This window comes from Copidosoma floridanum, unplaced genomic scaffold (assembly GCF_036245765.1).
Source record: "Copidosoma floridanum isolate Cflo_tuat_1 unplaced genomic scaffold, Cflo_Japanese_pri ptg000011l, whole genome shotgun sequence".
NCBI classification, from domain to species: domain Eukaryota; kingdom Metazoa; phylum Arthropoda; class Insecta; order Hymenoptera; family Encyrtidae; genus Copidosoma; species Copidosoma floridanum.
Window position 1 is genome coordinate 3,351,342 of NW_028321888.1, and position 23,387 is coordinate 3,374,728.

The 23,387-nt window shown below is 30.6% G+C and overlaps 1 protein-coding gene across 2 annotated transcripts in view; it reads right to left on the bottom strand.

The window, feature by feature from the left end:
* The window catches only part of LOC106647639 (proliferation-associated protein 2G4), a 309,719-nt gene that overhangs the window by 113,611 nt on the left and 172,721 nt on the right, over positions 1–23,387 (bottom strand). Inside the window, exon 4 of one of the 2 annotated variants that reach the window (XM_089590023.1) lies at positions 6,498–6,677. The exons of the other annotated variant lie outside the window; for it this stretch is intronic. Within the exon in view, the coding sequence (XP_089446149.1) occupies positions 6,498–6,677 (180 nt within the window). The remainder of the gene's footprint in view (positions 1–6,497; positions 6,678–23,387) is intronic. 2 annotated transcript variants of the gene reach the window in all.

Below are 23,387 nucleotides of genomic sequence, written 5' to 3' on the forward strand. Positions count from 1 at the left end.
TCAAAAAAAGTTTTAGTTTTGTGATTCAGTTAGTAAAAAAGCTCCAGAACAGTAATCCAAAACATCGATTTTTTGAACAAAATATCAATTTATCACGTTTATTGTCCACTTACGCTGACTAGGAGTTGTTTTTTGAAAAAAATGACTTGAAATTTGTAATCAGCGGCCTAAAAAATCCTTAGCAAAGTATTTTCAATGTTTATAAATCAGTTTAAAATCGTAAAACTTGATTTTAAAGTCATTTTAAACAAATTTGAAGCAAATTTTCAGTTTTCCCGATATTCTGCTTTTTCATCGCCGTATGGTGGGTTAAAATTTCTGCAAAAAAAAAAATAAAAAACATGGTTTTCGATGTATTTTTTTCCGTAGAATTTGATTCTGAAATTAAAAAAAAAAAATTTTTCCTAATTTTTTTTTTATTTAAAAAAAAATATGAAAAAACCGAAAAAAATCAGGTTTTTTGAGCAAAACCCCATAAAAAGTAGCTGGACCCTACTTTTTTTATTGCAAATTTGGATTTAGCGTCGAAAAATACATAAAAATATATAGGTTTGGTCAATTGCACAGACACTTCTGTTTTTTTTGTGGGCCTGTGTTTTCAAAGAAAAGTTAAATTTTATTGATTTCTTTTTTTTCAATGACCGGAAAATTAATTTTGCTGACAGCAATCCATGAAAAAAGATTAAATGTGTTGATGGGCACAAAAAAAAATACGTATCAAGGAGCAACTTTGTATCCGATGAAGTGTGGAAAAAGTTTATGACATGTATTTTAATGAAAAAGAAAATAGCAGCATGACATAGCAGAAGCAGTCGTCAGAAGAAGTTTTTAAATATGAATAGTGTCACCACTCATTAAAAAAAAAAAATGCGGAGAATAGCGCTGCTCAGTATTTGCAGGTGTTTACCTAAGTTTCAAATGTCGTCAATTCATGAAATATGCCTAGGTTTTGGAAAAATACCAATTGTGTTCTATACTACTTGTAGCTCCATTTTAGTTTTATTAGTGGTATAATTTTTTTTAATTATCTGTTCTTCAATTAATTATTACGTACACGTGATTTGTTTGAATACGAAAAAAAAAAAATAGCTATATTATTTACTTTTCAATTATTCTAAAGTGCGGGCTACCCTGAAACTTTCTTTTGCTTTGTTTTGTTTTCCATTTAATAAGTTTATATTTCCTATCATTCAACAGGAATTACCTCCACATGTCAAAAAAGTCATTGATCGTATAAGAAACAACAAAGCCAATGCTTCTCATTCAACACACTTAAAAAGCTTCGCAAAAACTCGTCACTTACATTCACTAGCGGCATATGAAGTTGTTCGGCGTTCATTTTTAAATTGTTTACCATGTCCATGAACACTACGTAATTGGATGGAATCACGTAACTTTGAACCTGGTATATCCCAGGAAGTTGTTGAAAATGTTGCAGACCTTGTGAAGAATAAGAGAATGAAGGGTAAAAATCTCGTTTTCAATGTAACGTTTGATGAGATGCACATAAAAAAATGGACAGAATGGGACAAAAACACTCATCATTGGAAAGCTTTGGTTGACATGGGTGGTCAGTTAAGAGAATGCAATAAAAAAGATAAAAAAGCACAGGCTGGAAAAGTTCTAGTTTTCATGCTAGTTAACATAAATGGAAACTTTAAAGTACCTATTGCTTATTATTTGATTGATTTTTTATCTGAATCAGAAAAATCGGTATTACTGAGAGACTCATTACGTACATTAGATAATAATGGTATCAATGTGTGCAGTATTACATTTGACGGCGATGGCAGTCATAAAACTGCTTGCGAATTTCTAGGCACGAATTTAAACTATACAGACAAAGCAAATTTCAAACCCTTTTTTCCACATCCATGTTTTTCTCAGCCAGTTTATATATCTAATGACGCGTGTCACTGTTTGAAGCTTGTCCGTTATTATTTTGAGTTGAAAGATCCAATAACTTACGATGGAAAAGCTATAGGTTGGAAATACATTCGTTTATTACATGCTAAGCAAGAAAAAGAAAAGTTTCACTTGGCTTGCAAAATTCGCAGGAGGCATGTTGATTTCATTAATGAAAAGATGAAAGTCTTTTTGGCTGCACAAGTATCAAGTACTAGTATTGTAACAGCTTTACAGTTACTTGAATACAACTTAAAAGATCCTAATTTTACAAATGCTGCAGCTACTACTACTATTTTTTTCCAAAATATCGATACCATGTTTGATGTCTTGAACGTCAGAATGCAAAAGTCAAAAGCACCAAATAAATGTGGGATGGATAAAAGCTTATTACCAAAACTAAAGGAAACAATTGATTCGTGTATTGATTATATTGAAAATTCGTATATTGATGGACTAGTGAAAGAAAAGAAAAACAAAAATAGTGCATTAAACAGTACATATAAAACCATTACCAAATCAGTTGTTCATTGTAAGTCAGTTAGTACAGGATTTGTTGGTTTCATCATTAGCTTGAAAAACTTGTAATAAATTGCAAAACAATTACTTGAGAGCAATTGTATCGAATATTTTTTAAGCTACAAACTGTCGCAGGATCACGTAGAAAAGTTTTTTTCTAGTATAAGACGAATGAACGGGTTTAATAATAACCCCACAGTGACTCAGTACTTGTCAGCGATTAGAAAGTTATTGTCTAATAAGCTCGATGTAAACGTGTCTACATCTGCAAACTGTTCACCTCTAGATCGCACTTTACTTTTATCTACAGAGAGCTTTGAACTTGGAAACGTGGAATCGTCTAGCAATGATGTAAAGAACAAGAGTGTAACCAAATACACAACTAAGGTAAAATTGAATGTAAAAGATGTTGCTCTTACCCTCAAAGAAAATCAGCCTTATTTCGATCATGATTACTGTAAATAATTAAAGTGGGATCCTTCTGTGTACACTGATAAAATAATCAAACATACGGCAGGTAGTATAATTTATGTAATACAAAAACAAGAAAGCTGCCAGAAATGTTGAGATTTGATTGATGGGTCCAATGGCACAAACAAGTTTCAGTTGTCTGTTCTAAAAAATCGTAACAGCTTGCATTTTGCTGCAGAAGACGTTTTTATTATTTGCATGAAAACAGAAGAAGCAATCAGAAAGAAGACCAACTTTTTTGATAACGATATTAATAATTACTTAGTAAAAGACGCACTAAAAAATCTTTCAAAGAATGTTTTTAGTGATTTACATTTTTCTAATCATTCAGATCATCGTAGTAAATTAATTTTTTCAATCATACAAAAATATATAGATATTCGATTAAAACATGAGAGTACCATTCTTAAAGATAATAATAATAAAAGAGTGCGCATGCTTCTTAACAAATTAACAATATTTCAAGGACAATAATAGTACGTTACTCACTATTGTAAAATCTCACATGCAATAAGTCATGTTTATATTGTTTATGTAAGAAAATTCTAATCTATTAATTAAATTGCAGTGAATCAAAACTATTGAATTACATGTGTTCGTTATCTTCTTTCTTAATTTTATTCTGAATTCCCAAATATATATTAATTTAACACCTGTCAAATGTGTCTTCTGCTGCAGTGCTGCATTGCTATGCTCACACACACATATACACACTGTAATATATACAGTAATAACGAATTTAGGGATATCAGCGGGGTGTGGGTCGGGGAGATTGGAACAGCCAATCAGAAGTGGTGGCATGGAATGCGTTTTCTCTCGCACCTTCTGACGCTGCCACTTCCACGCCAGTATAGCAGTCACGCACTCTATTTATTATACCTCTATGATTACGAATACGTGTGACTACATAGTCAGCTGAATAAAGCTTATTACTTACCTAAGCATTCTTCATCACACCTGCGAGGATTCATTTCAGAATCATCAAAATTTTGAAGAAAAACTAATTAACAGTGTTAAGTACAAACAGTGGATTACAACTAAAAGAACTTTATGACAAGCCTTAATATATAGCGTTGATGAATTTTGAAAATTTTTAAGTAACGGTTTGAGAAAGTTATGCCTTTATAATTCAAAATTCTATTTAAGGTATCCATTGGAATAATGATTAGGTGAAAATACATTATTTTGTAATCTATTATAAAGATAACAAAGATGAGTTAAAAATCAAAAGTTTTGGTTCCATTTCTAAATGTTCACGTTACGATACTATTACAGTTTATATCTTTCAAAGACAACTCATGAAAATTATCAAAACAAATTTCAAAGTCATAAATAAAATAATAATATAATTTGTCTGATGGTGCAAGTGAGCAATATAAAAACAAAAAAATTTTAATAAATCATACTTATTATATGGCTAATTTTTAAGTACCAGCTTAGTGGCATCTTTATCTAATCTTATACGGTTAAGGACCATGAGACGGAGTAGGTAAAACACTAAAACGACTTGCTGCTAGAGCTATCCTGTAAAGAGTAAATCATCCTATCCACACACTAGAACAGTTGTTCAACTGGGCGTCTGATGCTCGAACAAATTTAACATGTCGATATCAGACTAATACTAATTATGAAGAAGAAAAAGGAAGACTATAAACGCGTTTTTAGAAAACTATAACGATAAAACTGTCGAACTGTATAACAAAAAAACTTGTCACTTTAATGTATCACTCGATGGTTCAAGTTTCTCATATATATATATGTATATATACGCATACATGTATACCCAGGTATGTGAAATTGTTTCGATGGTAGTAAGCGTAATCTAATCAATTTTTTTTATTGCAAGTAAGTGTTTAATAATTTACGCTTATTATGCAACGATTTTTCGTAGAAAACTTTATATTTTTTTATTTTCTACCATGAAATATCCTAAAATGGTAATATAAAGCTTAAAATAAATATTTAGAAAATATGGACTTTCTAAAATTTATAAGGTCTAAATAAAGAAAAAAACAAATGACGAAACCCAGACCTTAATATTCCGTGATAATCATTAATTACTAAAAAAATTTGCTAAGGCCTATCAAAGACTTTTCATTATATTTTAAAATATGATCGATTATTGAAGTGTGCACTTTAACGTATTTATAAATACACCTTTGCATTTTTAAATGTTGGAATTATGATAGCATTTTTTATATCTACAAAAAAAAATTTATGTAAATCGATTGAGGAAACCTTAAGTCGTGACAAACAATGCACGCACACGCACGCGTACGCACGCATACATGTGTACACAGACACCTACGAGAGATTACTTTATAAAGATTATAAAATCCAAGAAAAACGATATCACGTTATCTTATTCTGAGATTTTCAATCTATTACGAAGCTCCTTAAAAGTAAACAAAAGCAGAAAAAATTGTTTTCATAAAAAATTGATTTATATAATGTTATCTTATAATGTGATTTGGCATCTGTTGCAAAGAGTCCAGTGTCTAAAAGAAAAACTTATGGAAAAAGGGTACGGAAAATAAGTATGTAATAATTTATCTACGCAAAAAAGCATGCATGTAAAAATTCGTATACAATATATTAAGCTGATGTATAGGCATCCCTTAGCACATTAAAATTTTTTTTTTTTATGATCCTTATCATTATTATTTTTTTAAATTTTGGTTGAGCTTCAAAGAAAAGATTGGTTAAAGTGTCTTCTTACCACTGCATAGCACAAAATTTGTATGGATTTATAAATTTGCCTGATTTAGTTTAATAATAAAAAGATAGTTTAATGGAGAAAAGAAATCTTTGATAAAACAGAAAAAAATTGTCATACAAAATTTACTATATTGTAAAATATAATATACTTTACAATATAAATTACTATATAGTAAAAATTTACAATACTATATTGCATTTAAGTGTGTAGTTTAATTTTAAAATCATACAATAAACATAAATCTTTTTGGTATCTTATCCAATCCCTATTTTTTGAAGCTTGTTCGACTTTTTGGACAATTTAATATAATGTCACCATGAGACATGTTTAAAAATATCTAATGTATCGTAAGTCAGATGCAATAGTTTATAAGGAAATATCGGCTTTTTGCGGTTTCAAGAATCCTTAAGTAAGTAATTTCATCTGTGTCATTAAGCATTAAATATTTTTAAAAATTTTTCAAGGTGACATTATATTAAATTGTCCAAAGAAAACAACATGATTTTAAAAATTAAAACAAGTTAAAGAAATCAAATAAGATTATTATGTCTTTCAAGTGCGACTGTAAAATTTAGAGTTATACACAAATGCAAAGTAGTAAATTTTATAATAGAATTATTTATAAAGTATAACTTTCTTGTACTACTCTATCCTGATAATAGAAAATTCTGTGGTATACAGTAGTAGGGAGATACCTTAGGTATAAACTTTGAAAAAATGACGTAAACATACATTATAGACTTGGTGTACATATGTGGTTTTCTATTAATAATGCAGAAAAGCAAACCAGTGAATATGTGAAGTTATTTGATGTTCGTACAATAAAGTTTTCAAAGTTGAGAATGCGTTTGAGATGTGTTTTTTTTAAACAGTAACTATTTACCTCGTGCATTTCCAGTGTAAACTTCTCATGTTCTTTTTTTTGAGCATCATTAGGATTTTGAATTATCGTTTTATCACCGTCAATTTTGAACTGTTTCAGTTGATGGCTTAACATTCCCTCTATTGGTCTACACTTGAATACGTCACAAATCTTTCCCACAGTATCTGTAACTGAGTATGTCTAAAAAATATGAAGAGCATTATATAATTAATATAAGAATGAATGTATTTGAATATTCTCAAAAATTATATATCAGTAATGTCATGTATAAAAGATCCAAAAATTTGTTATTATTCATTCTATACCGGAATTTCATTAATTTTTTTTATGCATAAGAATATAATTTTTCACTTTTTTCAAGTTTCACAATCTTCTGCAAGACAGTAAATAACACTCAAATTCAAACCTAAAAAAAGTTGAATGAGGTATTATTAGAGTGTATACAAGTTTTGACAATCATTCAACAGTGAGAGAATTTTTCTGATTCTGAAGTATTGGTTAAAAGTTATACAGTGACGTCAAAAGTCGAAATTGTATGAGACACCTATTTTGACTTAAATTTGGACTGTTAATTTTTCTCAAGAAAATTTTCAGCAGATGATCTACATAGTTTGCAATAAATAACGTCATAAAGGTACACTACTTTTTGCGCATAAAATTTTACAATTTTTTCGCCATTCTAAAATTAAAAGAAAAAAAGTTAAATATTTGATGATAACACAGACTAAAAAAAGTGATAAGGTACACACTAGTGAACATATTTTCTTCATGTATTTTATTGTGCTAAATCGGAATCCAGTATCTAAATTACTCCATCACGTCATAATTTTAACTTAACCTGAAGAATAATATCGTTTACAAAGATTATTTTTCTATGCGAGAGTTCTGAGATCTCTTCTCTTGTGTACTTTTGTGTGCCACACTATAGTTCAAGTACATCATATTTTATACCTAAGCTCAAAAAAAAAAATGCGATTGTGGCATCTTTAGTCAGCACGAGCTAATATTTAATGCCTATATGTACGTTACTAGATCTGGAATTAGTAGTAAAACAATAACTTCTTTTCCTTTCACTTGATTTAAGATTTTGTAGAAGTCGTTTGTGCGTTATGTTAGAATATCTATTATTATAACTGGGTTTCTTCACTTTACTGTCTAAATTTTGCTTACAGATGTCAAAAATCCATTATACTTGAAATCCACTTTATTGCATATAAATCGTTCAATTTGTACACAACTATATTATATACTGCTAATTTTTTTTTATCTACGCTATATATGCACCTCCTTATATTTGTAGATTCATTACAGGAAAATACCTTTGCAAGCCTTTTATTTTCTTAAATAAATGTTTTGTCTCAAAACTCTATCACATACGACGACTTATTAACACATACAAAAACTTCTCTTACTTCAATTCACTTTTTTTGTCATCAAATACTCTGATGTTTACAAATCTTGCTTTATCACTTATTTCAAGTGATCTAGCAGTAATTTTCCTAACAACTATACTTTGTCCCATCAAAAAATTCTACCTTAAAAGCTAGAGTAGTTCTATTTAAATAATCAAACAACAAATTTTTCCTTGCAACGTCTCATTCACGTTTGCTTTTATTTAGACTCAAAAATCGTTTTTGATTCCAAGGTTGTTTTTCCTTTGATTTCTTTTAGTGTTCTTCAAATTGGAACGTCAGCATTAAAAATTATCAACTTTTTTAGTTATTTCCATATCCTATTTCTTAACTAATTTTTTAAAATTTGCTACTTGACTATAAATTAAAGTGTATTTTCTAACAATAAGCTTTTCCTTTCTTATGAATTTTTTGATAAGTAATTTACATATTTATTAGCACATATCTTTTTACTCTAATAAAATACTGTCAGTATGGCATAATACCATAATTGTTTTTTGTTAGAGTTATATTTTAGTATTTTCTACCACGGAATAATAACATTATTTTACTTTTGTAAGAATTATATTTTAGTATTTTTTACCATGATATTACTATTACTTTTTTTAAATTGTTCCTCTTAATTATTTACATAAATGCAATTCAACCGGCTTTAACTGTCTAACAATCCTTTATAGCTATATTGCTGACCCTTACATACTTCCACCTTTACATAAATATTTATGATAAAAGGTTTTTGATAAAATACCAGCTTAACTTTTTTTATTTATGTTTTCTTATTTAATATATTAAAAGCAGTTTTAACGTTAAAGAAAGTCGTGTGTGCTATCTTTGGGCAAAAGGCAAAAATAGCATGATATCCATGATGATGAGATTGACAAAAAAGTAGTAGCTTACTACTTCGTACAAGCCACCATGTTTAACTTCATTCGATGTCCTCACAGTTTACTTCCTACTGTTTGTCTTATAGTATAACAAAATTAAAGTGTGTTTGTACCTATTAACAAATTTTATGCTTTTTCACACTAATCGATGTAAGTCATGTCTTTTTCAGAACAGGTTTTTATTCAAAGATATATTTTTAAGACGCCAGAAAATGCACCAACATATTTAGTATTGAAAACCGCAGTCATTTTCAACAGTGCATACAAATATTTCATAATAAATGGTTTACTCACTTCGATTTTCTGTATTCAATGGTGGGCTTAAAAACTGTTTACGTTCGTGTAAGGTCGTAAGATATAAATATTTGTTTGTAATTGTACTTAAAAACAGTTGTACATTACAAAAGATACAATTTTCAAGATTCTTTAACAAATTTAATTGCTTACAATTGTTGTTACAATAGTACTTTCAAAAGTAGGCGCTCGCCCCTTTCGAACCTACTTTACATGGCACTGAGTACCTTGTTTTATGGAAATTAATGGCTTCAAGGGCTTGACGTTATAACTGGTTGCTGGGCAAGCCTAGAGCTGCTGAGTTCAGAACGAGATCGAGGACCAGAAATTATGGAGCATTGCAACAATAACGTGATTTATGTTCTTTGTGAACACAAGGTTAAGAGGTACCCTAGAGAAGAGAGCGATAGTGAAAATGCAGTTGAAAAGGGAGATCTCTTACTTTCAGAGAACGCAAAAAGGTTTTGGACGGTAAAATTTTAGAGGCGTTTTGATATAAGTATAACGCTGAAGAGTAACATATAGATGCTTGCACGCCAAATTGTTATAAAACTATTGAAATCAAACAATTTGTTCCAAAGAAGATTGTAATATAAACATGTTAGCGCAAAATACAAAAATATTGAGTATTGTTACAAAATTAACTTTGATCGTAAAATACGTTTTTAACATTGACTTAAAATACAGTTAGTATTTTACAAAAGTCATATGTCACTAATCAATTAAAATTCAGTATCATCGATAATAAAGGAATTAGTTAGGTTCACAACTAGTGACACAAACAGTAAAACTGATATTACAATAGAAGTTTTCTCATTAAATAAACGAAGACTGGTAAAGCTAATAAAACATACTAATCAGGCTTGACCAAGAGACAAAGTAAAAAAAAATGAGAGTAAGAATTATTTAGAACAAATTTGAGAAGCTGTGAATCAAGCTCTGTTTTTATTTTGATAGGTTTTCAAAATACATAGTGACTGTAGAGACCAGGCGATAAGAGAAAATCCAGATCAGGTTACTGAGGCCTTCCAGAATGAAGTAAGCTGGCTTAAGTTGCTCAGTGGAGACTGCTTCATAAGTGCCATTGATATCGTTTTTGTAGTCCAAGTCTGAAATTCGCTCAATGTCTTCGAAAGGGACACAGTAAGGTCTTTTAAGAATCTTAGCAGCCAGAGAGCAATGAAAAACATGTTCATGAGCACCGCTATAAAAGATGCATCGGAACTTTGCTGATCCAAATAAGATAAAGACACACACACACACACACACACACACACCAATCTTATTAATATCTTATCTTATTAATATTTATTAAACATCAATCTTTGGTAATGCGAAATCTTGGCTTAATGTGATGCTGACACGACAAACACGGTAAAATAAAAATTATTTTTCCAATGACTCTGTGTTGAAATAAACTATCAAGTTTTTATTATGTTAAGCAAATTGTGGTAGTTACCCACTTCCGATCAATGTAAGTGTACTACAAATATTGTAAGTATAATTAAAATTATCTTGTTTAGAGAGCCTTCAATGCATTTCATTTGATTACCTGATGTACTTATAGTAATTCACACTTCGTAAACAACGCAGGTACTTATACAAATCCCGACAAGCGAGAGTTACATATATATATGTAAGCTTGAGCGTAGCTGAGCTTGGCTTTGTTGTTGGTAGTTCTGGTAGGAGAGAGTGAGTGAGTAATGTAACTGCGAGCTGTGAGCCTCGTATGATTTGTTGTGATTGTAGTTTTGTAGAGGAGGTTTTGCTATCGACAATTATATTGATTCAGGTTGGTGTAAAGTGTGCGGTTTAATTGTAATATTTTATTTAGCTTTGCTAACATGTACATATTGTTTTTCATAATACAGTTATTTTACTGCATCTTATTTGTTTTGCTTCAAACCTTCAAAACGACCAATCCAAAATTTAAGCTCTTTAAATTTGTGGCTTACATATATATACATATACATTCGGGAACTGTGCTCCGAGAGCGCTTTCTGGATTATGCAAAGCACAATGGACGCCTGTATAATAATACTTACTCCGGTGACTGTTGAGTACTTGATCTCTTGTTCGCTTAGCTCTTTGCCTGTGTGATAGATTATACACTTAATTCAATATACGTGTTTGGCTATTTAGTGTGACGGACAATTTTAGGTGATATTTCTTCGTACCTATACCGGATTTTTTCGATATGGTGAAATAATCATGGTAATATTTTATGCGGTTTTAAGGTAGTCTAATCGGTACGATAAATTGTGTTAAATGTTCTGTTGATTTTTTTTTTATTAATAATTGCAAATAATGAAAAATTAAATATCGTACTGAACATTCCTTAATACTTTCGTGTTCAAAACACTTGAAAAGTTAGTCTTCTTTTTTAACTGCAGTATATATTTTATTTAAAAAGACCCATTATTAATAACACAAATTCTTTTGTATACATTATTTCTTGATAATTTACTTAATAGCAATTCATTTATAATATATCTATTGAGAACATACGTTTAACACCTACCTCTTACATACTTTAAGCAGGCTAACTTTAAAAACTGCAAGTTCAATCTCTATTTTTAAATAAAAAAATGAATTCAATGCTATAAAAAGGATCCTTTGTGTTAGTCTGCTTTTAGTTTGTTATGAGTAACCTAGTATCTTATCCTATTTTTAAGCTTACAAAATATTGTATCATTTTATTCCTTCAATAAAAATATATCTGGTATTTTGTAGAATGTATTTTTGAACTTTTTACCCACAACTCCAAACCTACGAAGAAAAATCAAGAAATTCGAAGCCTTTTAACCCTCATTTCTCCAATTTCAAGCTCACAAAACTACAATCAAATAAAATTAAAGTTATTTAAACTTCAAGCTAACAAGTTATAAATTTACGATTTCAAAATTTTGAAGCTCATAAAACTTATGACAAGAAACTATAATCTCTAAATCTGCTTTTTCAAAGTCCAAGTTTTCATTACCTCAACCCACAAATCCTAAATTTATTTAACACAGACAAAAAAATTTCAAGGCCTCCAACTCTGAGCCCACAAACGTGAGCTCTGTAAATATACTTGCAAACATGCGTAATCAATGTAAAGTTGTGTATTGAAAAAGATCTGATACAGATTGTAGTTTTAATTTTTTCAATTTATGATCATTTTGTAAATTCATATTTTTTTGTCGTTAACGTTTTGGGCTAAGAATTGTAAAAAATGATTCAGTGTAGTCTTGATCCTGAATATTTCTGTATTATATGTGGTGAAAACATTGCAAGTAAAGAACGACAACTTTTCACTGATTAATTGCAATCTTGGAATATTGAATGTTACAAAAAATCTTCAGATGAAATCTACTAACCATGGATTCCACAGAATATCTGTGTAAAGTGCATTCACAGACTTAGATAGTGGAAGAACGGTGAGGATAGCACAAGACGTTTTTTTCTCTGGTAACATAGAGAAAAAATCAAAATCATAGAAATTACTGTTACTTTGGTTCGTGTAACGCTATGGGTTATAACATTAAAAATAAACACAGCATCACGTATCTAAACGTATCTTTAGTGACTTTTCCAATCGTAAATGACGAAACAAGTACCATAAAGAGAAAATCTAACAAACAACTCGAAACTAATGTTCCGATAATAAATGAAGAACAGATTATAGATTCTGATAATACTGAATCTGAACATAAAGATTTCGATTGCCATGACAGTTAAAAAAAAAAAAAAAAAAAAAAGACTTTAACTTTATTTAACCAACGGACATTGAGCGACGTTGTATGAGATTTAGCTTTTTCTAAATAACTTTCAGAACTACTTGCTTCTAAGTTCCAAGAAAATCACTTGTTAGAAAAAGGAACCAGGGTTACTTACTACCGAAATAGAGATTCGACTTTCAGAAAAGATTTTTTAGAAGAAAACTTTTTAGTATATTGTTGTAATATAAAAGGACTTATGAACGAATTAAATGCAGGTTACTTAGCTGATGATTAAAGACTTTTCTGGAATTCTTTAAAAATAAGTTTTAAAGCTTCACTATTCCATTATGATAATAAATATGCTTCGGTGCCAGTTGCTCATTCTGTAATGCTGACTAAATAATATGAATTCAAGTAGATTATTTGCGCAGATTTAAATGTTGCCACTATAATTTTAGGACAGCAAAGTGGTTTGACTAAGTATCTTTGTTTTATTTGCGAACAGGACAGTCATGATCGTAAACAACACTATATAGATAAAAATTAGCCAATAAGAGAAGAGTTAAAACCTGAAGATGAAAATATTATCTTTGAGCAATTAGTCGACCCTTCTAAGAAAGTATTACTACCATCACAAATCAAGTTGGGTTTGATAAAACAATTTATGAAAGCTATGGAAGCTTCAAAAAGTGCCTTTACCTACTTACATACCAAATTTCCTAAGTAAGATACCACATTTGTAGTCTAAATTTCTAATAGTGTTCACAACCCCTCCAAAGCCTGCGCACCACAACTCCATCCCTTGGAGATTTTTTCTCAACCCTCCACAGCCCCCACCAACCTCCACAACATTTTTTGAGCACTTTAATAAGATCTAAAAAGTCTTTATGAACAAACTCACACACACATATCCATGCTTACAGTTTGTCATTTTTAAGATGACTTAATTATGAAACTACAACGAGACAAAAGTTTCTCGTCACTATTTTAAATTACATTTATCATATTAAATCTACGTACAAATTAAAAAAAAAAAATTAACATACATATGTATATGAAGTATCTTTATCAAGTGACGACCGAAACTATTAAATAATATATATGTATTATGTAAGTAGACGTTACTTACTTGTAAAGTATACACTAATAACATTAGTGGAAGTATACGAACTTCGTATAAGTAAAAATGACATAAAAATGATATTAATAAGACATATGCATTTAGAAAAATTCGTCTTGTTATATACATGTTAGTAAGGCTCGGTCTCCCTGCGCACTCCACGCACTGACCTCTCACTACTCTAAGTTAAAAAAAAAGTCTTCTAATTTTATATATTAAAAAGAAACATATGTATGAATGGAATTTTAAATTTTTAAAACCAACATTTTCTGATTCTTGACCTTAAGAAAATGAGTAACGGAAGTGAATTTTTTATTTTATCTCCCCAACCCCACCGTGATACACCACACCAAGCAAGCGCATGTGCGAAGAAAAACATTCTCAAATCTTGATTGATATTCATCCTACAATTCTCTTAAAAAAACAATAACAAGAAATAAAAAACGAATAAAAAACAACAAAAAAAAGAAACTTTCCTTGTTAATCGCGCCAGCGATCATCTGCACCCTAGCCGAGTACCCTATCTACTCTGCTACGAGTGAGCTCTATTATGGATTAACCTTTTTCTCTATTATAGATTAACTCTTTTCTATTGATATAGTGTGGTTTGAACATTATTCTAATTTTGATATTCATTTGCTGTTTATTAGTTGTTTTGGTTTGGTAATACATTATACCGATTGAGATCAACCATTGATTTAATTAAGTACTTTTTTTATTATATAATTAAATAACTCTTTTAAAAACACAGAAATTAATATTTTTCAGAAGCAGCTTCTCTATGTATTAATGAATGTTTACTTAATTTTTATTAATTCATTACTTTTAAAATAGATAAATAAATAATTATTTATACAATTTTTTCATTTCATTCAAGGCAGTTTCTCATGATTTTTACCTTTTTTTTATTAATGATTTATTCATACAAAATTCTATGTGTACATCAACAGGAGCGCAAATACTCAGCAACACTGGCAATTACTTTCGTCATTTAGATACATCTATGCGTACGCTTTTTTGCATACTGAACGCTTTCTTTTTTATTCTACTAAAATAATCACTTATGGATAAAAATTTTTTGGTTAAATTCATAAAGTGGTATACTTAATTATAAAGGTTTGTATTGCTGTTTTGGACAAAAAAACATATTCTCTAAAAATTTTTTGTTTGAAAACAGAAAGTTATTGTAGAGATTCCCCAATTCGTTAAAAGATTTATAGCGTTATAAGTGGTTTTTATACGATTAAAAAATATTGCAACATATAATGATAATTTTTTTTCATAACATTACTTGGTATTTTATGGCAGGACTAACATTCAACATGAAAGTTAGACAACTATTTTTTTCTTTAATTATACTTGGAAGTTATCGAAAGTAGCGAAGCTTTCACGTAGCTTTATTCTTTAAACATAGCGGAGAGTTAAAAAAAAAGATTCGAAGCGTTGGAATAGTACCTCTTAAGTGTTTACTGACAACTACTTATAATACGTAATTAATGCTTAACTAATGCATAATTAATGTATATCAAATAAGAGTACGGTACACTATAATTTTTTTTATCTTAACAACATTACAGATGGTCAGTTTAAAAAATCTTATTTGCTGATTTTTAATCCAATTCTACAGAAGTGAAGTAGCATTGAAAATTTTAAAAAATGGAAGTCTCAATTTTAATGGGGCGGCGCAAGGCTCCGCACACCAAGCCCTCCCTCCACAAGCCGATAATGCTACGCGTATTATCTTTTCTTAATAAGTTTTCTATAAAGTAGAAAAATTTAATGCTTTTACACAAACGAAGATGTCCGAAATGTATAAATATAGTACTAAGCTTTTAACACTAAACATTTTTACTTATTCTATCATTAATTGTAAAAAAAAAGTTTAAGAATTTTCTTGAATCATTTTTTCAATAGACATATTAAATCCGATGTCTGATATTCCTCATAGATTTGTCAGATTTATTGGACCCAAATATATTAAGCACTTTTAACATGCTTGCCCACTATAGGGTATTCATCTCTCTTTATCGGCATATATTTCTTCGGTCCGGCATGGAGCGGCTGAGGGACAGCGCAGAGTAAAACGGGGTGGAGCAGCCTTTTATATTTAATTTTTTTTTTAAATTGTGTTTAAACGAGAAGAATTTTATACATTTTTGTGAGATAGACTGGTAAGGTTGCACTGGGTGGCTGGTAGACATCGACCTAAAAACAACTATTTAATATAAAAAGATATTTATATAGATGGTAAGGTACAATACGACAAGATAAAAAAATATGTATATATATATATATATCATCCTATACTATATAGTGATTTTAGAGGTTCATTGCACACAACCCCACATCACCACCCCCGGGCCACCTTCAGCCTCCCCCTGGCTCCCTACTAAATAAGGTAAAATTCTATTAGTTTTTACCTTATTATTGTTGGGTTAATTTTCTGTTGAGACCTCCTCCACCGCCTCATCTCAGTCGTCCCTTACTGTTAAATAACCCTATAACTGGATAGCCCAGTAAGCTTTTCTCACCATTTTCAAGAACTACCTCTAGCCACCCTTCAGCTACAGCTCTAAACGAGGTAAAAGTATGAGGGTTATCATGTCATTTCTAGTTCAACTACTTTTTTCACTCATCTTCTCAGCTTTTTCGACACTTTTCAAGAAAACGACCTCAGCCTTTTTACAATTGCTTAACATATTGTCTGAGCAACGCTCCAACATTTGTTCCAGCTCTCTTCAAACAATTTCCACCACTTTCTCAACAATTATTTTATCTACATAATTTGTTAACACAATTCTACACCATCCTTAAGGTAGTGCTATGGCGTGCTGGTATATTTTATCTTTTAATCTCCATAAGTTTATTAATTGCATTACCTAATATCAAAATAACAATTTTTCAAATTTTTAAATGAAGTTTTTGAGGGGATAAGCCTTCATTATTTTTGTTTAGAAATTTAATTGGAAATTCATATAAATATCACTATCAGATTTATCATCCATTTCGTAAGTAGCATGATCTATGCGTTAACATATTCTTATTTTTTCTTACATAATTTAGAATTTTCTTATTTAAGAAGTAATGTTACTTGTTATGAGAAGTAAGTATTACGTTATGTGTTGAAAATTTATTATCTTTGCCAAAAATATCGAAACAAATATCACTTGTTTTCCATTTATTTAGCACTTGTAACAGTGGTTTTTTCAAATATCATTCAATATTATTAAAACTTTGACCTTGAGTTTTATTTATAGCCGTGAAAAATGCTTGGACAACAGAAAATTGTTTTTTATATATAATAAAAAATAATGATAATAAATTAGAAAATGTGTCAATTAAACGAATATTGATATTACGTTTCAGAATACGAAACACTGTTTAAAGATGTAATAATTTAATACTTTTTGCTACAACCATGCTTCTATTACTATTTTTTGAAACTGAAATAATCTGTCTTAAATCTTCTCCTAAAAAAAATTAATTTATAACCAGAATTTACATTAGTGTTACATAAATCACGTCATGTTATTTCAACTATTTCTAATGTTTTTCTTGAGACTATAGAAACCTTGTCCCATATGATCAAATCTACTTCTATTAACCTTTTGTTCGAATTTTAATTCCAAGAACAAACTTTTCATTATTTAAATATTGTGGTAAATGAATTGTTCTACGACTAGTCTTTCTTTTTAGAAGTAATATTGATGTTGTACCAGTCTATGTCATGGATAAAAATTTTTTTCTACGAAAAATGAAATAATAAGTTAATGTTTTAAATATAAATGTTTTTCTTAAACCTGCTGGTGCATTAACAAAAAAATTTCATCTTTCTAATCACATACAATTTTAAAAATTGTGGTTTGATCTCGAATTCATAATACATTAAAGTAAACATTTGAGTTCAAAAAACAATAGAATTTAATACAACGGTAATATAGTATTCTACTTTAGACTACTTTAATATTTTACAACTATTCATATATTTATTTATAAGAAAAGTTTTATCTAATCAAAGCATGTTTCGTTCTTCAGGTGAATTAAACGAAGTTCTCGTATAAAGCAGGAGAATCATTCAGAATTCTTACAAATTTATTATTTATGATATGAATAAGAATAAATATGCAGTGAGTGCATACGTTAAGCAACATCAGGAAAATAAGGAAAAACTGGGCCTCATTACATTATTTTGTTTAATTCTATTTTTATCAAGACAACACAACACCACTCACTGACTTTGAATGTACTTGAAAATTGACTTTTCACGCATATTTTCATTTATTTTTCGACACCTCTTACAAAGCAAATAGATAAACTGTATGCATACGATCAGTTAATAAACTAGAAAAAATCTAATTTTCTATAACTCTTTGTATTAAACGGTACTAATACATACATAAATTCAAGTATCACTTTGTTATTTAATAATACAAACCGTTGAATTATCGCCCTATTATGGCGGCTCAATATTATGAGTCAACTCACAGAGCCAGGCAAGTAAATTAACAAATATTTCATTTACTGTTAGATGTACACATGTTAATGTGTTCATGTTTCAAAGTAACACGATTAATTACTAGATGCCATTTCGTCATCTCTTTTATTTATAACACCAAATCAAATATTATAAACTAACCTTAAGATCATAAAATGTATTACACATTTACAGGACCTTTTTTTTTAGCGATCGTTGGCATCAAATTTTTACTCCCGCTAATTGATTGTGCACAATTTTTTAATTTTTGACGATACGCTTTAAATCTCATGCACCGATAACTACCATATGGTCCGTTTCTTAGTAATAACTCAGGATAATAGGTCATAACGTAAAATTTGGAAGTCAACCATCCATACAATGTAAAATGCCGTTTATGGTGTTTTTAGATCTATTTTTTTTTAAATTTCAGTATTGTACTTGGTAACACGAGGAGACATGAAAATGTCTGAAAATTTTTTCACACGTTAATATAGCTCTTAGTGCCCAGCCACCATTTTAACCTCAAATTGTCGTAGCATCGCGAACTTTAACGTACTTTTTCATTTGTTTGCTTACTTTTTGAAAAATTTTTAACACACGTACTCAATAAAATGTCGTACAATTCAGGTTATAATTAAGTAAAACTAAAATAGTTTTACTTTACTATTCATGTTGCATTTCTCATTATAGTTGTCTCTCTCTCTCTCTGTGCGTGCGTGCGCGCGCGCAAGTGTGTTAATTTGAATCATTGTGCACAATTATTAAAAAACAAAAATCAGAATAACATTCTGGTTTAATATAAAAAAGTATGAATAATATCATCAGCTTACTGTCTTAGCTACATTGTCTTATTGGAATTTTCAAACCTCTCTATGCTTACCTACAGTCAAGGTATAAACTTTGCTTCAGATTAATACAGAATGTCATGTAAGGTTTTGAAATCTGAAAACTAAAATATTGTACACAAAATCATACATGAGATTTTTGTCAGACTCCTGCTTTGCAATGTCATGAGCTACAATTTTTTTGCACATACTCTGCATATCGTTGTTCAAATCACTCACGATATTTTTTACAACGTTTGGTGTGTAGTAATTCATTTGTTCTTCACGCACATTACTACCTTTTTCTAAGATAAAGTCTATAAATTCCTGAGCTACGATAGGCGTACAATCTGATATTTTGCTGAATGTGTGTAAATTACAATCGACGCAATATACAATAAATTTGTGTAAATGATTGAACGTTACTTTTTACAACACTAAACTTCGATGATATTTCTTTGCAGCTCTTTCGTCTTTACTTTGTTGTCTCATTTTTTCAATCTCAATGGCTTTTTCCTTATTGCTCATCGTAAACTTCAAGAACCAGTTAGACCCGTAAATCTCGATATCTTGCAAGATACTGTCTTTTGTCGTAAAGTATCTTTCAATGTCAGAGACGGAAAATTTAAACTCACTTCAACAAGAGACTGTAAAAGGGATTCTTTCAAAACCTACGTCTAACAGACGAACGATAGGTTCCCAATTATTGTCCAACAATTTTTGGTATTCAAGCCAAACGATTATTGATTCACCAAATTATTTTTACAATTCGTAAAGCTTGCAAATAATTTGAGGGAGCAATCATTGTTGATGCTGCTTTGAGGTTGACAGATCCAAAGCTTCTCTCTCTAACTACCTTTTTTTAATAGGCTCCATTTTCTCCCTGTCGTAATGTATTAACTGTCAGATAATTGCCCAGAGACTGACAGCTACTTTTTATTGAAGTACAAATGTATGCTACTCATTACTCTAATAAGCGGGGTATTAAAGACGCTTGAATATGGTAAATCATGTTTGAACTTTTCAAGACTGCACAACGAAACATTTCGGCTGATATTATGTGAAAAGAAAGTATGAACGCAAAAGTATAAAAATGATGACTGATTTTTTTACAAAGCATTCAAAGGTAGGCTTATAAACTGCTGACATTATTTATCTTACTTCTTAGAATTTATAACAGTCCATAGCTACATTTTTTGGAATGCGCAGACTACAAATTATAAGCACATAATTACAATAATACAGAATAAAAGCTTAGAGTTAAACTTTTTATCGACGACATTTTGCAACTACTTTGTGAGCATTTTTTAAAATATTTACCACTACCCGATACATAGTTTATAGTTTTTTTGTGACATCTTAACAAAATAAAACGTCTGGCGATTTCAAATAATCGAAAAAAATGTCAAAAAATTTTCTAAAACGCTATCCATGACTCACAAAAACCACTAAGATTAAACAAAATTGACCCCATACATTTGAGGATAGGCTTTGTAGCTGTATAACATTCCAACGCAGTTTTTTCCGATTTTTTCCTTAACGATGAATGTGATACGGTATATACGGTTGTACACCATAGCTATCGAAACACCAGCCTTTACCTTGTTCATCAGCATACATAGCAATTTAATAAGTAACTAGCTTCGTATTAATGTCAGTGTTTATGACGAGCGTTTTGGTTTTGTCCACACCCGTCCGAGCTGGTCAGCCGAAAATACACCCACAGTGTGCGAAGGGATTCGCGTAAAGTGTTGCAGTATTTGTAGACTGTCTATGGTTAATTTCTGTTGTTTTTAATGATTTTTTGTCAAAATTGTGTTCACAGAGCCAAGACTTGAATTTGTAAACATTATACAAGGCACATCAATATTTTCGGTAATTCGTCTTTAATGCGAGATGCATGGAATACTGTTTCGCTTATAAGGTTTATAAACGTGGACAGTCTATCTCGTATTCCAAATTTATTACTTCACAATTTGTAATTTTGTGCAAATCGTACCACTTTTCACGACCTCTGACGTAAATTTTGTGTGTGTTTCTTCCAATATCATTCAAAATTTTGAAAGTCGCTTTTAAAGGTACTTCGCCCTCAAAGAAGTCAATACTAAATGTCTACTACAAGGTCCTTTGCATTTTTTTATGGTTGAGCGTACCAACAGAAACGCAACCGAGAGACGACTGAAGTGTCCAAACAGTGGGTGTAAATATATGTAGTTAGTGGTGCCATCTAGCCACTAAAGTTGACCATGATTTAACGTGATGCATCGATTTCGAGAAAATTCTCGTACTCGGTATATACTATACGTTAACAGTCGAAGTTAAAGTGTCGGCAAATCGAATGTCCAATCTAACGCTACCGTCTTTAATCAGGTTTCAATGACAACATTAATTGGTCGATAAACCTGGTGTTAAATCGAAAGCAAAAAGATAGTAACCATTATAATATAATTCGCGATTGATAGCACTTCCTTCATTTAACAAGTAAACGCCAGTATCCAAAAACAAGGTATGATAAGCATCTACGTATGTATTATTCGTTTAAAAGTCTGGCTGTAATGGTTTGGAAGGAATTTGAACGTCGTCAATGTACAAAAAAAAATAATATTGAAATAATGAAAACTAAACGGATTTATAGTACAGTCGCCATTACAAGCTTGATTTTTAAAGAAACCGATGATTATTCGCTTAGGTAATCGGCCCAAAATAATATTTTTTGTCATTCCGGACAGTAACAGTTTTTATTAACGTCCACTTAGTAAGACGTAATGCAACAAATGTACGGCCGCGGAATTTCTTTACATCCACTGAACAAGGCACTTCTACAAGGTTCGCGCTCTCAAATTCATAAGGAATATCCATCTACATATATTTGATCTATAATAAATATTTATATAGTGACCAAGTGTTGGTTTTTTTTACGGCCAGACGCATGTGTGCATCGTCTTTTCAGTGCCTTTTGCAATCTACCTTTATCACTGCATCAAGTCAGGTCAAGTTGGGTTAAAGCCTATGTTAACTGTATGGCATTGCCCGGTTTTATTACATTCTCTGACTTCGTTTACGTATATTCTGTTTCTCGTCTCTTGTATACGTGTACTATGAATTACCACTACGTGCTTTTTTTTACAAACTTTATTTCAAGTTCAGAATTCCTTGTAGGTAATAGTGAGTAAATTTTCATGGCTATTCGATTGCTACTTCAAAAGTCTTGCACTCTATACAAAAAAGCAGATATTCAAAAAGGACTGGAAAACCAAGAACAAAGCATTGTTTGATAAAAGTTCTTTGGTATACTTGGAAGAACTATCAAAAAAATATGTGTTTTTTTAGCTTTTACTATTGACTTATAGGTACGTTTTTTTTTTCTTGGTCGATTGGTCGGTCCAATTCCTCAAGCAAGTATATATACCTTCACTATGTTCATAGATATACATACTGAAAGAATCGGAACAACCCAAAGACCGATCACGAAAAAATCATACCCATTATTGGGCACGTTCAAATACTAATCTTTCAATCGCTCACACTCCATTAAGATCAATGCTTAAGAAACGAACGGTTCACCAAACGATTCATTTTTCTTTACTTTAACCTATATCAACCTATTGAAATTGAACTTTCTTATACGGGAAGACAAAAAATCGTATTCGTCACTCAGCTGTAAGGTGGCTGATGGACAGCCGCTTGATGTCGCCGCGTGTCTACACAGCCACACATCTGCCACTTTACAGCCTTGTGACGTAATATACTAATTCCAAAATTCGCCATGAATACCACTGTACATTGTCCTAGCGTATACTTCAACACACATGAGCGGATATTTTGCCGTGCTCTTTAACAGAGGTTTGGTATGAACTAGCAAAACAGACGAGCTTATTTGAACGCGTCTCACTTAAATATTTGCCACTTCAATGGGAACGAAAACCAAGTTCGAAGTGTCTATGAGGTAAAATGCATCGCAAGATCTTACTGATCTCATTTTCACCTTGACGCCATTGATGGGTAATTTTTTCTGATTGCATACATCGCAATGAAGAGACCAATCAGATCAATGAATTACTTTTCTGGTATTAATGTAAGTTACTTAACGAGCCCCGTGTTAGTATCCAACACGTCGTCCATCTTTGTCACCGTATCGCTGCACCATAAGACACTTGTTGAGTGGGATGATATTGCCG